Source organism: Meles meles, chromosome 9 (genome assembly GCF_922984935.1).
Source record: "Meles meles chromosome 9, mMelMel3.1 paternal haplotype, whole genome shotgun sequence".
NCBI lineage: Eukaryota > Metazoa > Chordata > Mammalia > Carnivora > Mustelidae > Meles > Meles meles.
Window position 1 is genome coordinate 75,133,226 of NC_060074.1, and position 17,024 is coordinate 75,150,249.

At 35.2% G+C, this 17,024-nt stretch overlaps 1 protein-coding gene across 1 annotated transcript in view; it reads right to left on the minus strand.

Annotated features, from left to right (window-relative positions):
- CCDC141 (coiled-coil domain containing 141) overlaps window positions 1-17,024 on the minus strand; it is a 220,131-nt gene that overhangs the window by 127,762 nt on the left and 75,345 nt on the right. The window contains exons 3-5 of the mRNA XM_046018027.1: window positions 11,856-12,047; window positions 8,308-8,416; window positions 3,636-3,889 (exon numbers count right to left, since the gene is read on the minus strand). Coding sequence (XP_045873983.1) covers window positions 3,636-3,889; window positions 8,308-8,416; window positions 11,856-12,047 — 555 coding nt within the window. The remainder of the gene's footprint in view (window positions 1-3,635; window positions 3,890-8,307; window positions 8,417-11,855; window positions 12,048-17,024) is intronic.

Consider the following 17,024-nt stretch of genomic DNA (forward strand, 5'->3'; position numbering starts at 1 on the left):
GTTCATGATCTCAGGGTTGCGTTGGTGGTATAGTGGTGAGCATAACTGCCTTCCATGATCTCAGGGTCCTGGGATCGAGTCCCGCATCAGGCTCTCTGCTCGGCAGGGAGCCTGCTTCCCTCTCACTCTCTCTGCCTGCCTCTCTGCCTACTTGTGATTTCTCTCTGTCAAATAAATAAATAAAATCTTAAAAAAAAAAGCATTTGACAAAATACAGCATCCTCTCCTGATTAAAACTCTTCAGATTGTAAGAATAGAGGGAATATTCCTCAAATTGATTAAAACTATCTATGAAAAGCCCACAGCAAATATCATTCTCAATGGGGAAAAGCTGAGAGCTTTCCCCTTAAGATCATGAACACGACCAGGACATCCACCCTTGCAACTATTGTTCAACGTAGTACTAGAAGTTCTAGTAACAGCAATCAAACAACAAAAAGAAATAAAAGGTATTCAAATTTGCAAAGAAGTCAAATTCCCCCTCTTTGCAGATGACATGATACTTTATGTGGAAAACTTAAAAGACTCCAACCCCAAATTACTAGAACTCATAGAGCAATTCAGTAATGTGAGAGGATTAAAAAATCAATGCACAGAAATTGGTTACTTTTCTATACATTAACAATGCAACTGTAGAAAGAGAAATTAGGGAATATATTCCATTTACAATAGCACTAAAAATCATAAGCTACCTTGGAATAAACCTAACTAAAGAGGTAAAGGACCTATACTCTAGAATCCCAATCAAAATACCAACGGCATTTTTCAAAGAGCTTGAACAAACAATCCTAAAATTTGTATGGAATCAGAAAAGACACTGAATTGCCAAGCAAATGTTGAAAAAGAATAACAAAGCTGGGGGCATCACATTGCTTTATTTTAAGCTATATTACAAAGCTGTAATCACCAAGACAGCATGGTACTCTCACAAAAACAGATACATACATCAGTGGAAAGAATAAAGAACTGAGAGATAGAGCCTCAACTGTACGATCAACTAATCTTCGACAAAGCAGGAAAAAATATCCAATGGAAAAAAGACAGTCTCTTCAATAAATGGTGCTGGGAAAATGGGATAGCTATATACAGAAGAATGAAACTTGACCATTCTCTTACACCATACACAAAGAAAAACTCGAAATGGATGAAAGACCTCAGTGTGAGACAGGAATCCATCAAAATCCTAGAGGAGAACATAGGCAGTAACCTCTTGGACATCAGTCACAGCAACTTCTTTCAATACATGTCTCCAAAGGCAAGGGAAGCAAAAGTGAAAATGAAATTTGGGGACTTCATCAAGATAAAAAGCTGCATAGCAAAGGAAACAGCCAAAAAAACAAAGAGGCAACCCATGGAATGGGAAAAGATATTTGCAAATAACACTACAGATGAAGGGCTGATATCCAAGATCTATAAGGAACTTCTCAAACTCAACACCAAAAAAATGAATAATCATGTCAAAAAAATGGGCAGAAAACATGAACAGACACTTCTCTGAAGAACACATATGAATGGCTAATAGACACATGAAAAAATGTTCAACATCAGTAGCTATCAGGGAAATTCAAATCAAAACCACATTGAAATACCACCTTATACCAGTTAGAATGCAAAAATTAACAAGGCAGGAAACAACAAATTTTAGAGAGGGTGTGGAGAAAAGGGAACCCTCTTACACTGTTGGTGGGGATGCAAGTTGGTGCAGTCACTTTGGAAAACAGTGTGGTTTCCTCAAAAAGTTAAAAGTAGAGCTACCCTGTGACCCAGCAATTGCACTACTGGGCATTTATCCTAAAGATACAGATGTAGTGAAAACAAGGGGCACATGCACCCCAATGTTCCTAGAAGCAATGTCCACAATAATGAAACCGTGGAAAGAGCTGAGATGCCTTCAAAAGACAAATGGATAAAGAAGATGTGGTCATATACACAATGGAATATTACTCAGCCATAAGAAAGGATGAATACCTACCATTAATAAATAAGAGACTCATTAAAACAATGAGATACTACTATATGCCTATCATAATGGCCAATGTCCAAGACAGTGATAACACCGATAATGCTGGGCAGGATGTGGAGCAACAGGAATTTTCATTGCTGGTGGAAATACAAAGTGGTACAGCCAGTTTGGAAGATGATTTGGCAGTTTCTTATAAACATAGTCTTACTATATGTGAGTCAGCAGTGTATTCCTTGGTATTTGCCCAGATGAATTAAAATTTATGCCCACACAAGGATCTGTACATGAATCCTTATAGCAGCTTTATTTATAATTGCCAAAACCTGAAAACAATGAAGATCTCTTTCAGTAGGTGAATGGATAAATAAACTGTGGCAAATTCAGACAACAGACTGTTATTCAGCACTGAAAATAAATGAGCTATCAAGCCATGAAAAGATATGGCAGAATCTTAAATGTACATTACTAAGTAAAGCACTCAATCCAAAAAGGCTACCTACTGATTCCAACTATATGACATTCTATAAAAGGCTAAAAAGATCTGTGGTTGCCAAGGATTAAGGTGAAGGAGGGATGAAGAGTCAAAACACAAAGGATTCTTAGGGCAGTGAAATTATTCTGTGTGCTACAATCATGGATATATGTCATTATACATTTGACTAAAGCCACAGAATATATTGCACCAAGAGTGAACCCTAACATATACTATGGATTTGGGATGATAATTATGTATCAATGTAGGTCACTGACTGTAAAAACCGTACCACTCTGGTGCAGGATGGTGATAGTGGGAGAGATTAATCATGTATGGGAAGAGAGGGTACTCTGTACTTTCCACTCAGTTTTACTGTGAATCTGAAACTGCTCTAAAGAAAGAGTTCTATCTGTGCTTACCCTTAAGTAGTTGGGACAAAAAAAGTACACAGCAAGCATATTGACAACTGAACAAAGCCGTGCCTGCAGTTGGGGTAATTAGTTCTAGCAAGCCTGCAAACTCATGAACCTCTTGCCCCAAAGCCCTCTAACTATTGAGCATCCAGCCACAGGCCAAGGTCATGTTTCTTACTTGGCACCAGGCCATTCTTTTTTTTTTTTTTAAGATTTTATTTATTTATCTGAGAGAGGGAGAGAGAGAGAGAGAAAATGAGGGAGAGAGAGAGATCATTAAAGGAGAGAGGTCAGTGGTAGAAGCAGACTCCCTTCCAAGCAGGGAGCCCAATGTGGGACTCGATTCCAGGACTCCAGGATCATAACCTGAGCTGAAGGTAGTCACTTAACTAACTGAGCCACCGAGGCACCCGGTACCAGACTATTCTTCTAAGAACACTCCTTGGGGCTGACAGACTTTCACTGGCATTAGCAACAATGTAGTACAGTTCAGCACCATCAGGCCTCTACAACTTTCAAGAAAACTACAAACATTTATATTTCAGAATTTCAAGGAAATATGTATATAAGTAGTAACCTGGAAAGAGGTGAGAAAGAGAGTCCAACAATAGAAAATAAAAATATTTGTTTTTCATTTAACTTATGTGGAAAACAACATGTTAGTTTGGACTAAAACCCACAGAATTTGACCATTTGAGGAACTATCCCAGGAAACAGCCAGTCCACATAATAATCAGACTTCATTAGCTGAGGTCAAGACATCATCAACTCGCCTTTGGGTTACCTGATTTTCTTGCTGGTCCCACTGACATATCTGCAGAACCTGACGCAGTTCTTGCTGCTGTTGCTTCAGGTCCTTGTCGAGTTGCCGTCTCCTGTCTTGTAGAAGCTCAAGAAGGCTGTCAATCTTCAGACAGCTGTTATGAGCTCCCTGAATCAACTCAGGATTCACATTAGGTCCATCACACTTGAATTTTTCTATGAAGTCAGTGAGCTGTTGACTTTTGTTTAGAAGGGCTAGAGATCGTTCTAAGAGTTCTAGAAGAAAATTAGAAAAAAAATACTGATGTGAGCAAGATTTTCTATAGTAATACTCAAACCCTTGGTATAATTTAAAATGTATATAACCTGTATGTTAACAATAAATTATACTGTAAGGAATCCAAATGTGTAAATAGAAAATGTCTGTGATACAACTGGTCAGATAATATGACCTAACAATTTCTGTAGCACTAACTGCCAAATGATAGGATGCTGCAGTTCAATGACAGTATAATTCAATACAGGGAGGAGAAAGATCATGGGACTTGGGCACTGTTTCAGTTGGTTTTTAGTGGTGTGATGCTACTTACAGTGCCTGTACTTCTTGATGTGTTCTACATTCTGAAGTAAATGGACTAATTCTGAAGTTTAAAGACTATCACCCAGGAGTCATCCATGACACATTCTTCTCCATCATTATCAATACCTATCAATTCCACCCTCAGTCTCCTGTGTGCATTTACTGCTATCCATCCCTGCTACAGAAAACATTATTTGTTGCCTGGATTTGTGCAGCTACCTCTTAATTGCATCCTCCTCCAATCCATTAATCTATTCCCTATATGTTAGCCAACAGATGTTTTCTAAATATACTATGTCTCACACACACACACACACACACACACACACACACACACACACACGTACAATGGGTTCCAATTGCCTTAGAATTAAGGACAGACCCCTTGACATGATTTTAGGTCTGGCATGGTCTGGTCCCTACCTTCCCTTTCAGATTATCTCAATCTCTCTACTCTTTATCCCTCTCTTTTTAACTACATCACAAATCTGACATTCCCTTCTGCACCAGAACTTTTCACTGTGTCTTCTGCCAGGGACATCATTCTCAAACCCTTCCTTCTCCACCTTTATTCTATTCATACTTCAGGTCTTACTTAACTGCCAATTCTTCAAAAGATAAACGTGACTGAATCAAATCCTATATAAAATCCTATACCAAATCAAATACTATTAATTGTTCTCATTAACAGTTCTTATCACAACTATAGTTTTATACTTATGTATTGGGTTAGTTGATCAATGTCTCCTGTGCCACCAGGATCCAAGGCAATGTGAAGACAATGACCATGATAATATCCCCAGAACTTAGCATAGTGATTGGCATAGGAGAGATGTTCAAAAATTTTTGTAGAATTCTTGAATGAGATCAAATGTATTAAGAGAGATGTAAGATTTAAGAGAGCTATAAGTGCTAGAGATCAGTGGTTCTCTAGAGAGGTAAAAAAGACTGTGAGAAGGCATGAGATTTTTGTGATGGGAAAGTAATGGAAACAGAAGACAAATTATGAGGTTGAGAAGTGGGGACATTGTTATGAAGTGAAGTCAACAAGACAGGGCAATATTTAAGACATTTTCTGTTAGAAGTAAGAAAAAAAGAAGAGTGTATCAGCAGGGTTGAATATACTATTTTTTATTTTTAGGACAGGGAGAACTATGAAGAACTCTAAGTACCTTACCAAGCATCACACAACTAGAACTGGACTAAGGAGTGTTAAAAGCCACATGTTCTGATTAGAAGCTCAGTGTTCTTTGCAGTCTCCCATGGCACTCCGTATTAGCTTTCTAACATTCGGCAGTTAACTGCACAGCACTAATGAGGCTGTGGTAGTTGGGCCAGTTGTCTCTTTTAACCTGACATTTTTTGGGGGGTGGAGTGGGGTGGAGGGAAGAGCTAGAAGAGAGAATGAGATAAGTGAAGATATTGTGAGAGAAAGAGTTTGACATGAAAAGAAAAGAATTTAAAGTATTTTATGTCACATGACCTAGATCTGTCCAATAAAGGATTAGACGGTATTACTGCTCAGAGTGAGGAAGGTGTGATTATGTGCACTGGGCAATTTGATTGGGAGTTAACAATGCAAAGAAACAAACAACAAAGACAACTCAGACCAAAAAGAGGATGAGATCAATCAAATAGAGTAAGATAAGGCAGAGAGAACATTAGAACAAACCTCTCAAAGAAGTGGAAGTGAACATGAACAAGATGGGAGAGGCAGGGGCAGAAAAAAACTTACCTATCTAGAGTAAGTTCTTATGTGGAAGGTAAAGAAAGAACTTGAAAACAAAGTGAAGACAGATTATAGAGAGCCTTGCATAGGAAACTGAAAGTTTTAATTTGTATAGCCTATACAATAATCTGTATGACTGATTCTTTATATGTACATATACATAATTCCTCTGCATTGAAGAGTTTGTTATGATACTGTGAAAAGTTACACACACACACACACACACACATACACACACACACACAGGAAATGTGGGCAAGTGGCAGGGTTTCCACACATTTTGTTTCTTCCTTTCCACGACTAGGTCTTACACACTAGACTTTTCAGATGAGAGAGGGAAGCATAGCTCTAAGTGCTAGGGCACTGCAGACTGACAGTGGAACAGACCAACCTGTTCTGCTTCCTATAGAATATATATAATTAGGGGCACCTGGGTGGCTCAGTGGTTTAAGCCGCTGCCTTCGGCTCAGGTCATGATCTCAGGGTCCTGGGATCGAGTCCTACGTCTGGCTCTCTGCTCTGAAGGGAGCCTGCTTCCCTCTCACTCTCTCTGCCTGCCTCTCTGCCTACTTGTGATCTCTCTCTGTCAAATAAATAAATAAAATCTTTAAAAAGAAAAAAATATATATATAATTAGCCAGAACTTCCATTCTCTTTTTCACATCTGCCAGAAAAATATAACTACTACCATATTACCACCAGGAATGGAGTCTCTGGCCAAGGCTGCTTATAAACTGTACCCAGCTTAATATCAGTCCGTTACTGCTACCATGATAGTCATTAAAATGGACACATTTTTCCCTCAGTTTCCTGTCAGTCCTTTGGTTCTTCCTCTGTTGGTTTCTTATATCTTAACTGTTTTATTGTTTATGCTTTCCCAGCAATTTATTCCAACAGTTGATCATACAAAGTGATATATTTTTCCTCAAGAGTAAACTGTCTAGGTAGAATATCATGAACTTCAAGAAATACAAAATCTCTATGGTATGTTTATTTTAAAGATCATATTTTTGCATACATAAAACCCTACTTTCTGACATAATGCCTTATGATGTGTGGCAAGTAGATATTTAATAAATTTTTATTAATTGTCATTATATATAAGAAAGTTTGTATTAAAGAGGATTTTATACTAATACCTATACAGTTTTCCATACTTAAGTAAAAATTACAAATTCAAGATGAATAAATGAGGGATGTCCATAACTTGAATGAATTTATAGCTTGCTAAGCCATCTTTCTGAAAGAACAATTTTTTAAAAATATCAAAGTCATAGTCTTGGCACTGAGATCATGGGTGATATTTCTTCCTAAAACATTTTTAAATATTCCAAATGTTCCTCAGTGGGATGGGGTTTTCTACACTCATTCAATAGGCACTTTTAAATATTCACAAAGTAGAGAAAATAGTATAATGGACTCCAATGAACCCATATCTTAGCGACATTTAAAATATACATTTAAGAACAAGGAAGTAACAATATGACTGTTCCTGAGGGGAAGCTTCTTAGGTATTATGTTCATTTTAAAAAGACACTGGAAAACTGGAGGGTTCAGTTGAGATCCTTCAGAGCTTAGAATCAATTTTTCTCTCCTTAATGTCCCTGTAGTGCCTTGTTTATTGCTCCAGTTTATGTCATTGTATTGTGTCTTACATTGGAATTAAATACAATTAACACTCAATAAACATACTTTGGGTGGGATGATATTTTACCTCGTGAGATTAAGATATATACTAATCCCTGCCCTCCAGAGTCTCACAATCTGGTGACAGAGACAAATATGGAAATGAATTGTTACTACGTAGTATGCTGGGTGGTGTAACAGAGACCCACAGGTAACCCGCCAATAAATGTGTACATTCCCCAACCAAACTATTGGCTTCCTGAAGAAAAAGTCCAGTGACACCCCCCGCTTTTTTTTAAATAGCTCTAATAGTGAAAGAGGATTTTCCTTATCCAGAGCTGTTATTTAAAGCCTGATCTTCACTTCCTGACTCTGAGAAGGAACATTCACTAAATTCAACCATTTATTCAACCAAGAAATATTTCCTGAAGATCCACCATGTGCCAACACTGTGCTAGATGCTGAGGATACAAGGAAGAACAAGGCGGAAATGGCCCCTGACCTCAGGAGCTAAAACCTAGTAAACTGAATAACTGAATCTCTGGAGACTGTTCCATTAACATCCCCTCAGAATCATTTACAACTATGCCTTTTTTGAAGCAGATGACCAAAAATAAAGCTTTATTTAAACTTTCTTGGAACAGTTTGAAGTATAAACAGATAAATTTAAAATACATTGTTACACATGAGCATTCTCACATGAACATGAAGGCTATAAAACCTCTAAAAGCTTATGGGAGGAATAAACATATTTCTTGCCTTTGGTATGATGTTCGTGAAGCTGAAGAAGTGATTTTAAGGACTCCACACTCTCAAACTCCTGGGTGTTCTGGAGGAAATCTTCAGCTTGGTCTATTTTAATAGCAAACTACAACACAAATACAAGGGAAAAACATTTGAAAAAATAAAAATCAATGTGCCATTTTGGGTGATTTGTAGATGTTTTTCAGTAATTCATGACCTAGCTGGCTGTATATGTGTTTGTGTGTTTATATGATGATGTGTGTGTTTGTGTGAGTGTGTGGGGGTTGAAGGTGTTGGTATGAGGTTGTGTGTTTACATATGGTCAATTTACAAATTGCCAAAGAAATTTCTTCTCCTTCCTTTGTATTCCTTTCATACATGGATATATGTCAAATATGCTGAAATAATTTTATTTGTTTACCGATAAGTATCTATTGAAATTTTCAACTAAAATTACTGTGTCTATGTAACAAAGCAGCCACTTCCAACATATAAAGGAGTTTGTCAAAGAATACCCAGAAAGTTTGCTAAAAACAAACAAACAACAAAAGCCTGAGAAGTAATGTCTAATCCCATTTCTTATACAAAACAAGAGAGTGATCTGAAGAGAAACACACCAAAGGATTATCTTTATGAGAAGGAATGAGATTAAGGATGGGGGGTGAACTTTTAACAAATCTATAATTTGTAATTTTGTTTGCATTTTTATCAATGATCTTATGCACTATTTATATAAAAATGAGATTAGATACAGCAAGAATGAAAAATGGAAGATTTTTCCTCTGTTTCAAAGAAAAAGAGAGAGCAATTTTGCATCCTAAATGGTGAGGAATATGAACCATCTCTCTGTTTCTCCTTCAAGGAAATATGAAGGATAGGTATTTGAAGTGATGGTAAAATTCTCAGGGGAATAATCTTAGAAACAAATTTTAGAAGAGGACAAAACATATTTGGTTCTTCAGGTACAGTACATCCATGGTAGTAGACATAGTCTACATAGTCTAGCTAGACAACAACTGTTTTGTTTCAGCACTCAGATTCAAAAGTTTAATCAATAATCTTAATCAATATGTTTACCTTTGTATCAGGTATTGAATAAACTCATAAAGGTAAAGTAACAGTAAGAAAGAAACAAAAGTTTACCACACGCTTATCTTTTTCTTTTTCAAATTTTCTCCAAACTATCATCTATGAATTCAGTGATTTTTTAATACTTTTATGTAACTATTTGATTAACAATATCTACTATATTTTTATTATTACAATAGCCACATAAAATCTAGTTATAAATGGCATGGAATGATGAGAGAGAGACTAATGAGCATGTCCTCTTTGGAAATATGGAGAAGGCCTCCACAATCATGTTAGAACAATCTGGTGGATATTAGTCACCATCACTTAGGGACAGTGTTCCTAAATTGCTGCATGGTGTCTAATAAGAGAATAATCTATCTGATGTTAAGTCTGTAGGTCTAAAACAGTCCTGTAGTAATTATCAACCATGCAATAAGAAATCATTTCATATTTTTAGGAACTGCATGCATCATAGTTCAATAAGGGAACCCTATACACACATCATTTGCATCTCTAATTCATTCCATTTCTGATAGCTTTTTTTAAGGGTATTCTTCAAAGAGAAGTTTCAAAACAAACAAACAAACAATAACAACAACAAAAACCCAACCCTAGAAGGTGATTTAGCTTTTCTCTGTAGAACATTATAAAAAGTTCTAGAGTCACTGTATAACTTATAACATATTTCAAATGTTATTTGAAATTTAAATAAATAAATAAGCAAGGAATGTGTACTCAGAAAAGTTTTCCCTAAAGTTCTATTAACTTTTACCTTACAGATATTTTCCATCACCCACTTTTCTTTTTGCATCTTGCACTGGACAGAAGTGGCAATGTTTGGACTGATCTTTTTTTAATATTATTATTAATCAGTGATTAAAATAGTTTGGCAACACAAGGGGCAGGAAAAGAGTTTGCCTTCAGCTTATTACTAAGTGACCCACAAAATTGGAAGCAGGAAAATATAAGAAACAATATCTTTTTACTAAAATCAGAGTGGTGGGCTGAATTATGAGTTGACTTAGTATTTCCTTTTACTTGATGCAATATCTGGAAATAATTTCTCATCAGAGAGAAAATCAGCTGATATTAATGCTACTACCCCATGAGAAACAAGTATTGGGCCTAATGATTGAAGAAAGATAATTTCTTCTGCTCAAATGAGTTGAATTTCAAGGGAAGTTGACATCTATACCCCATTTACTAAGATGGAATGATTCAGTTGTATCTACAATTTGACCCTGTAGGTGCATTTCATCTGGTTCCTTCTCAGGAAAGAAAACTACGTATGAAAATTTTCCCCAAGATGATCCGTAAAATGAATTGTAGTTGGGCTTCTGTATTCAAACTGTGGAAAACAAACTTATAGGTTACAATAAGGTTTTTGCTTCTTCTTTTTACTTTTAAATGAGTTCATGATTCATGAGATTGTCTACCCCAGTTTTTATGTTCTATTACTAATCTTCCTTCCTTCATTATTTTGAATTTAAGAACTGAATTTTGAGTTTGGAAATGTCATATTTTTCAAAGCTAGTGCTTTATCATAATGAAGCAGTGCTCTCACATCAAAATGAATGTACTGCCACTTGACAGAAAAGTTAAAAGTGAAATTTCCTGTAAGTGCCTTATACCAAATACAACAGCTCTTTTGATAACGTTCTTTGAGTCTCACATTTTGAAATTGGGAACTGTGAAAACATCTCAGAATTCAAGAAAAGTCACAGGAGGAAATGACCTTCTTAGGTCCAGGACTTTTCTTTCCTTAAATTTTTAATGAGTACAAACTCTGAATCCAACTGTATGCCTTTGGGAAGTATTCTATAAAATGCTATGCTTACAAGTCAAATATTCTGTGAAATATTCTGCAGTTGCCTTTTCATAAAAAGCGTAAGTACTATCCTCCACCTTTAAGTCAACAAGAACACTTTAGGACAACATTTCCTAATAATCATAAAATTGGGAATAATTGTTTGATTTAGTAACTGTATTACCATCTTCTAAAGAAAGAAATAAATCATAGTGACTTATGGATAACAGTTTCTATTTTTACTTAATATTTTATTTAATTTTAATTAGCTGTATGTAGGTGTTTTTTTAAAATATTTTATTTATTTATTTGAGATAGAGAAAGCATAAGCAGGGGGAAGAGGCAGAGGGAGAAGCAGACTCTTCACTGAGCAGGGGGTCCGACAACATTGGATTCTATCCCAGGATCCCAGGATCAGGACCGGAACCTAAGTTAGACACTAAACAGACTGAGCCACACAGGTGCCCACTTAGGGTTTTGTTTGTTTGTTTGTTTTTTGAACGGCTACATCTAAAACTTGAACAATTTAATGTTTTTGCAATCAAAAATTAAATGTATTTTATGTAACTCGGTCATCCTACCATTTTAAAAACTGATTGTAATGTCTATTTGTGGAAATTAAACATTTTCAGAAGTGCTATCTATTTGCTCTAATGTGAAAGTAGTTTTTTTAAACACAAACCTCCAAGGCATTTTCAAAAAATTCCGAAGTCAACCTGAGGAGCTCTCTTCTTCTTTCAAGCATAGAGACAAGGGCTGCCCATGCTTCACCCAAGGTGTTGGCCATGGCATCATAGACCTGACTCCGATCCTTGTTTTCTTCAGCTGTCTTGTCTGCCTCCTGCAAGAGTTCCCACACCTGATCTTCCAAAGCCTACATGCAGGAAAGGGATAAGTCTCATTCAATGTAAGAACCTGGAATCATATTTAAAACATTTGGCTATTTTAAATTGCATGTGGTTTAAGAAGGTTTAGAAAGAATTTATAAATAAAAACTACAATGCAAGCAGATAGATCAAGTAGACAGATGGGAGCAAAGGAAATTACAATAAGCTAGACAGCATTGCTGGGCTAAAGTCATTCACATTTAAATACTGTTCAAACACTGTAGAGATTTATCAAAGGTACACATTTATATTCCCAGAGGTCCAGAATATTATGTTGACCTCACATGTTAACAAAATGGAAAAGTATTTGGAACACATCCAGAAGAGAGTGATATAGGAAAAAAATTATGAGAAACGAAGCTGTAAAACTCACTTTATTCTAAATAATTATTATTGTTACTATGCTTGTGAAGCTTAATATAAATGCCAAAATAAGTTCTTAAAAGAGAATATTCATAATGTAAAAATTTGAGTTTCTATAACTGGTAATACATATTGAAGAAAACACAGAAGATAAAGGAGATGGTGTGTGGTTTTTTGTTTTTGTTTTTTTTAATTATTTATTTATTTTTTACTTTTTAATAAACATATAATGTATTTTTATCCCTAGGGGTACAGGTCTATGAATCGCCAGGTTTACACACTTCACAGCACTCACCATAGCACATACGCTCCCCAATGTCCATAACCCCACTCCCCCTCTCCTAACCCCCCTCCCCCCAGCAACCCTCAGTTTGTTTTGTGAGATTACGAGTCACTTATGGTTTGTCTCCCTCCCAATCCCGTCTTGTTTCATTTATTCTTCTTCTATCCCCCTAACCCCCCATGTTGCATCTCCACGTCCTCATATCAGGGAGATCATATGATAGTTGTCTTAGGAGACCATGTATTTAGGTAATTGTTTCCTTTAGGGATAGGAGGAGGATCTCACAGATTCTGTTTCATTCTTAAAGTTGGCACCAAAATAATGCGAAAAGCTTTAAAAATATGTAATAGATTAAAAATAAAATGAATAAATTCTAAAATATCAGCAGAAAAGGGGACTAAAATGTGATAATGCAAATGAAAACGAAAGACATAAAGAGCATGTTTATCAGGATACAAACGAAAAACAAATACGTAATGATAGGAATATGATTAAATACCAGTTAACACCAAAAAAGTGGATGGATTAGTTTTCTCAATTGAAACACAAATATTTTTTAAAAATTAAAAAATTAGGGGTGCCTGGGTGGTTCAGTGGGTTAAGCTTCTGCCTTCAGCTCAGGTCATGATCTCAGGGTCCTGGGATCGAGCCCCGCATCGGGCTCTCGGCTCAAATGGGGAGACTGCTTCTTCCCCTCTCTCTCTGCCTGCCTCTCTGTCTACTTGTGATCTCTGTCTGTCAAATAAATAAATAAAATCTTTAAAAAAAATTTAAAAATTATAAATAAATAAATAAATAATGGGGGCTTTATTAGCCTTCGGTTGGGTCATGATCTCGGGGTCCTGGGATCGAGCCCCACATCAGGCTCTCTGCTCAGCAGGGAGCCTGCTTCCCCTTCTCTCTGCCTGCCTCTCTGCCGACTTGTGATCCCTCTCTGTCACATAAAAAAAAAATTATATATATATATTTATATATATAATCAGGTTAAGCTTTAAAAAAAAGTCAATTAATTTATGTGTTTGCTAGAGACATTCCTAAAGACATAACTTTTGAAAATAAAAAGATGTGATGTATCAGGCAAAGACAAACAAAATAAAAGAAGGACTAACAACATTAATGGCAGACAAAATAGAACTGTAAACAAAAGAATTGGGATTTAAAATGGCATTTTATTTTGATAAATGGTACAATCCACAGTAGATATAAGGTACTCATGAGTTTTTATACTTATGGCATCAAAATATTTAAAATAAATAGATCTAGTCACAATGTAATAGGTAGAAATAATAAGTTCAGGTAATAAAACAAATCTCTTAGAAATTTTAAGATAATACTTTAAGGAATAATTCTTAGATCAAATGGAGAATAAAAACTACTATGACAGGCTGTTTTGAGAAAAATAAATAATGAGGCTGTTATGCTTAATATCCTAAGATATCTAGCTAACTTTAGGTTCATATAAAATACACAGCATTGAACAACTTTGCTTTTAAAGAAAAAAATAATTAAGCATTAAAATCTAAATTGTAGAAAAAAGAATAATAACATAAGCACAAAATTATACATTAATAAATCTGAGAAAAATATAAGAATTAATTAAAAAGAAGTTGGTTCATTGGAAAGCCAAATGAAATATAAAAATATCTAACAGATGTATATAAAAATAGCAGAACGGATGGCCCCAATCCCTCTACAAAACATTGAAAAAGCAAGCAAAAACTGTCTTAATCAACATTGTTGGAACTCTGGAAAGTAGTCAAAGATTTATAACAGCTGGGTGGCACAGTTAGTTAAGCATCCAACTCTTGGTTTCAGCTCAGGTCTGATTTTAGGATCATGAGATTCAGCCCCTCATTGGGATCTGTGCTCAGTATGGAGTCTGCTGGGGGTTACTCTCTCCCTCTCCCCCTCCCCATCCCTCTCTAAAATAAATAAATAAAAACTTAAAAAGAAAACGGTTTACAGCAACCAAGTGAACACTGACACCAAAGAGGCAACTTAAAAATGGTCAGAAAATTTTGAGACATTTTTTTCCTTGCCCTTACCTACTGCTGGGTTCAGCGGAAAGTATCAGAGTGGAACCAAAAACAAGACTATATGTCATCTACAAGAAACCCACCTACAATATACAGTGTAGAGTGATTAAAAGTAAATGGATGGAGAAAATGTACCATGAGGGTATTAATCTAAAGAAAACTAGAGTAGCTATATTCATTTCAGGAAAGCAGATTTCAGAACAAGAAATATTATGAAAGATTAAGATGGGCATTCCATAATGATAAAGGGATCAATCTCCTAGAAGATATTCTAGTGTTAAATGTATATGTGCCTAAAAACAGAGAATCAAAATATGTCAGGCAAAAACTGGTAGAACTGTAAGGACAAATAGACAATTCTACTATTATTGTTGGAGCCTTCAATACCTCTATCACTAATTGACATACCTAGCAGATAGAAAATTATTAAGGATACAGTTTAATTGAATAACACTATCAATCAACCAGATAAAATTAACATGTACAGACTACTATGCCCAACAACAGCTGAATATACAATCTTCTCAAGCTAAAATGGAACATTCACCAAGTTGATGCATGAAAAAAAATTAAATTAAAAAAAGAAAAAAGAGAGAGATTGTTTATTTACAAAGATAGGTCATATCCTGGGACATCAAACACATATGAACAAGTTTAAAAGAATATAACACTGAATACATATATATGAAAAGAAGAAAGATCTAAAATCAATACTCTGAGCTTCTATCTTAGAAAACTTGCGAAAAAAAAATAAATATAAGATAAGCAGGATAAAAAGGTAATAAAAATTAGAACAAAAATTAATGAAATCAATAGAGAAAAATCAATGAAATCAAAAGCTGGTTCTAAAATCAATAAAACTGTTAAACTTCTAGCTATAATAAACAATGAGAGAAAAAACAAATTACTAACAACAGAAATGAAAGAGGGGTCATAACTACAATACTATAAACATTAAAAGGATAACAAAGGAATATTAAAACTTTGATAACTTAGATCAAATAGACAAATTCCTTGAAAGACATACTCTACCAAAACTTATACAAAGAGAAATAGATAAATAAACTGAATCAATAATTTGTAACCTCTTTAAAAAATTATTTATTCACTTGAGAGAGAAACATAGAAAGCACAAGCACAGGGAAAGTCAGAAAGAGAAGCAGACTCTCTGCTGAGCTAAGAGCCCAATGCAGGGACTGATGTAGGGCTCTATCCCAGGACCTGGAGATCATGACCTGAGCTGAAGGCAGATACTTAACCATCCAAGCCACCCAGGTGCCCCAATAATTTATAACATTTTAAACAAGAAGGCATTAGGCTCAATGGTTCCACTGGTGAATTCTACTAAAATTTAAAGAAGAAGTTATACTAGAACTAATAAATTTAGCAAGGCTGCAGTATACAAAATTAATACACAAAATAAATTGTGTTTATTTTATACACCAGAAATAAACAATCTAAATAGGAAATTAAGAAAACAATTCCATTATAATATCATCCAAAAGAATAAAATATCTAGGAATAAGTTTAACCAAGGAGGTAAAAGATTTCTATACAGAGAACAAAAACAAAATCATCACTAAAATAAAATTAAAGGAATAGGGGCACCTGGGTGGCTCAGTGGGTTAAAGTCTCTGCCTTCGGCTCAGGTCATGATCTCAGGGTCCTGGGATCAAGCCCTGCATCGAGCTCTCTGCTCAGCGGGGAGCCTGCTTCCTCCTCTCTTTCTGCCTGCCTCTCTGCCTACTTGTGATCTTTGTCTGTCAAAAAACTAAATAAAATCTTTTAAAAAAAAATTAAAGGCCTAAGTAAAAGACTTAATGTTATTAAAATTACAATACCACTCAAAGCTAACTATAGATTCAACAGATTTAATGTAATCACTATCAAAAATCCAATAGCCTTTTTTTTGCAAAAATCAAAAAGCTAATCCTCAAATTCATATTTAATTGTAAGATCCCTATAGCCAAAACAATCTTGAAAAAGGAGAATAAAACTGAAGGATTTCAAAACTTAATACAAAGTGACAGTAATCGAAACAGAGCTATACTATCATAAGGATGCACATATAGATAGATCAATGGACTAGAATTGAGAGTTTAGAAATATATCCATACATCTATTGACAATTGATTTTCAACAATGGAGCCACAACCATTCAATGAGATAAAAACAGTTCCTTTAATAAATAGTACTGAAAGCACTGGATATCCATAATTTTAAGAATGAAATTGGACTCTTAACTTACACTACATAAAAAATTAAAATGGATCAATTATTTA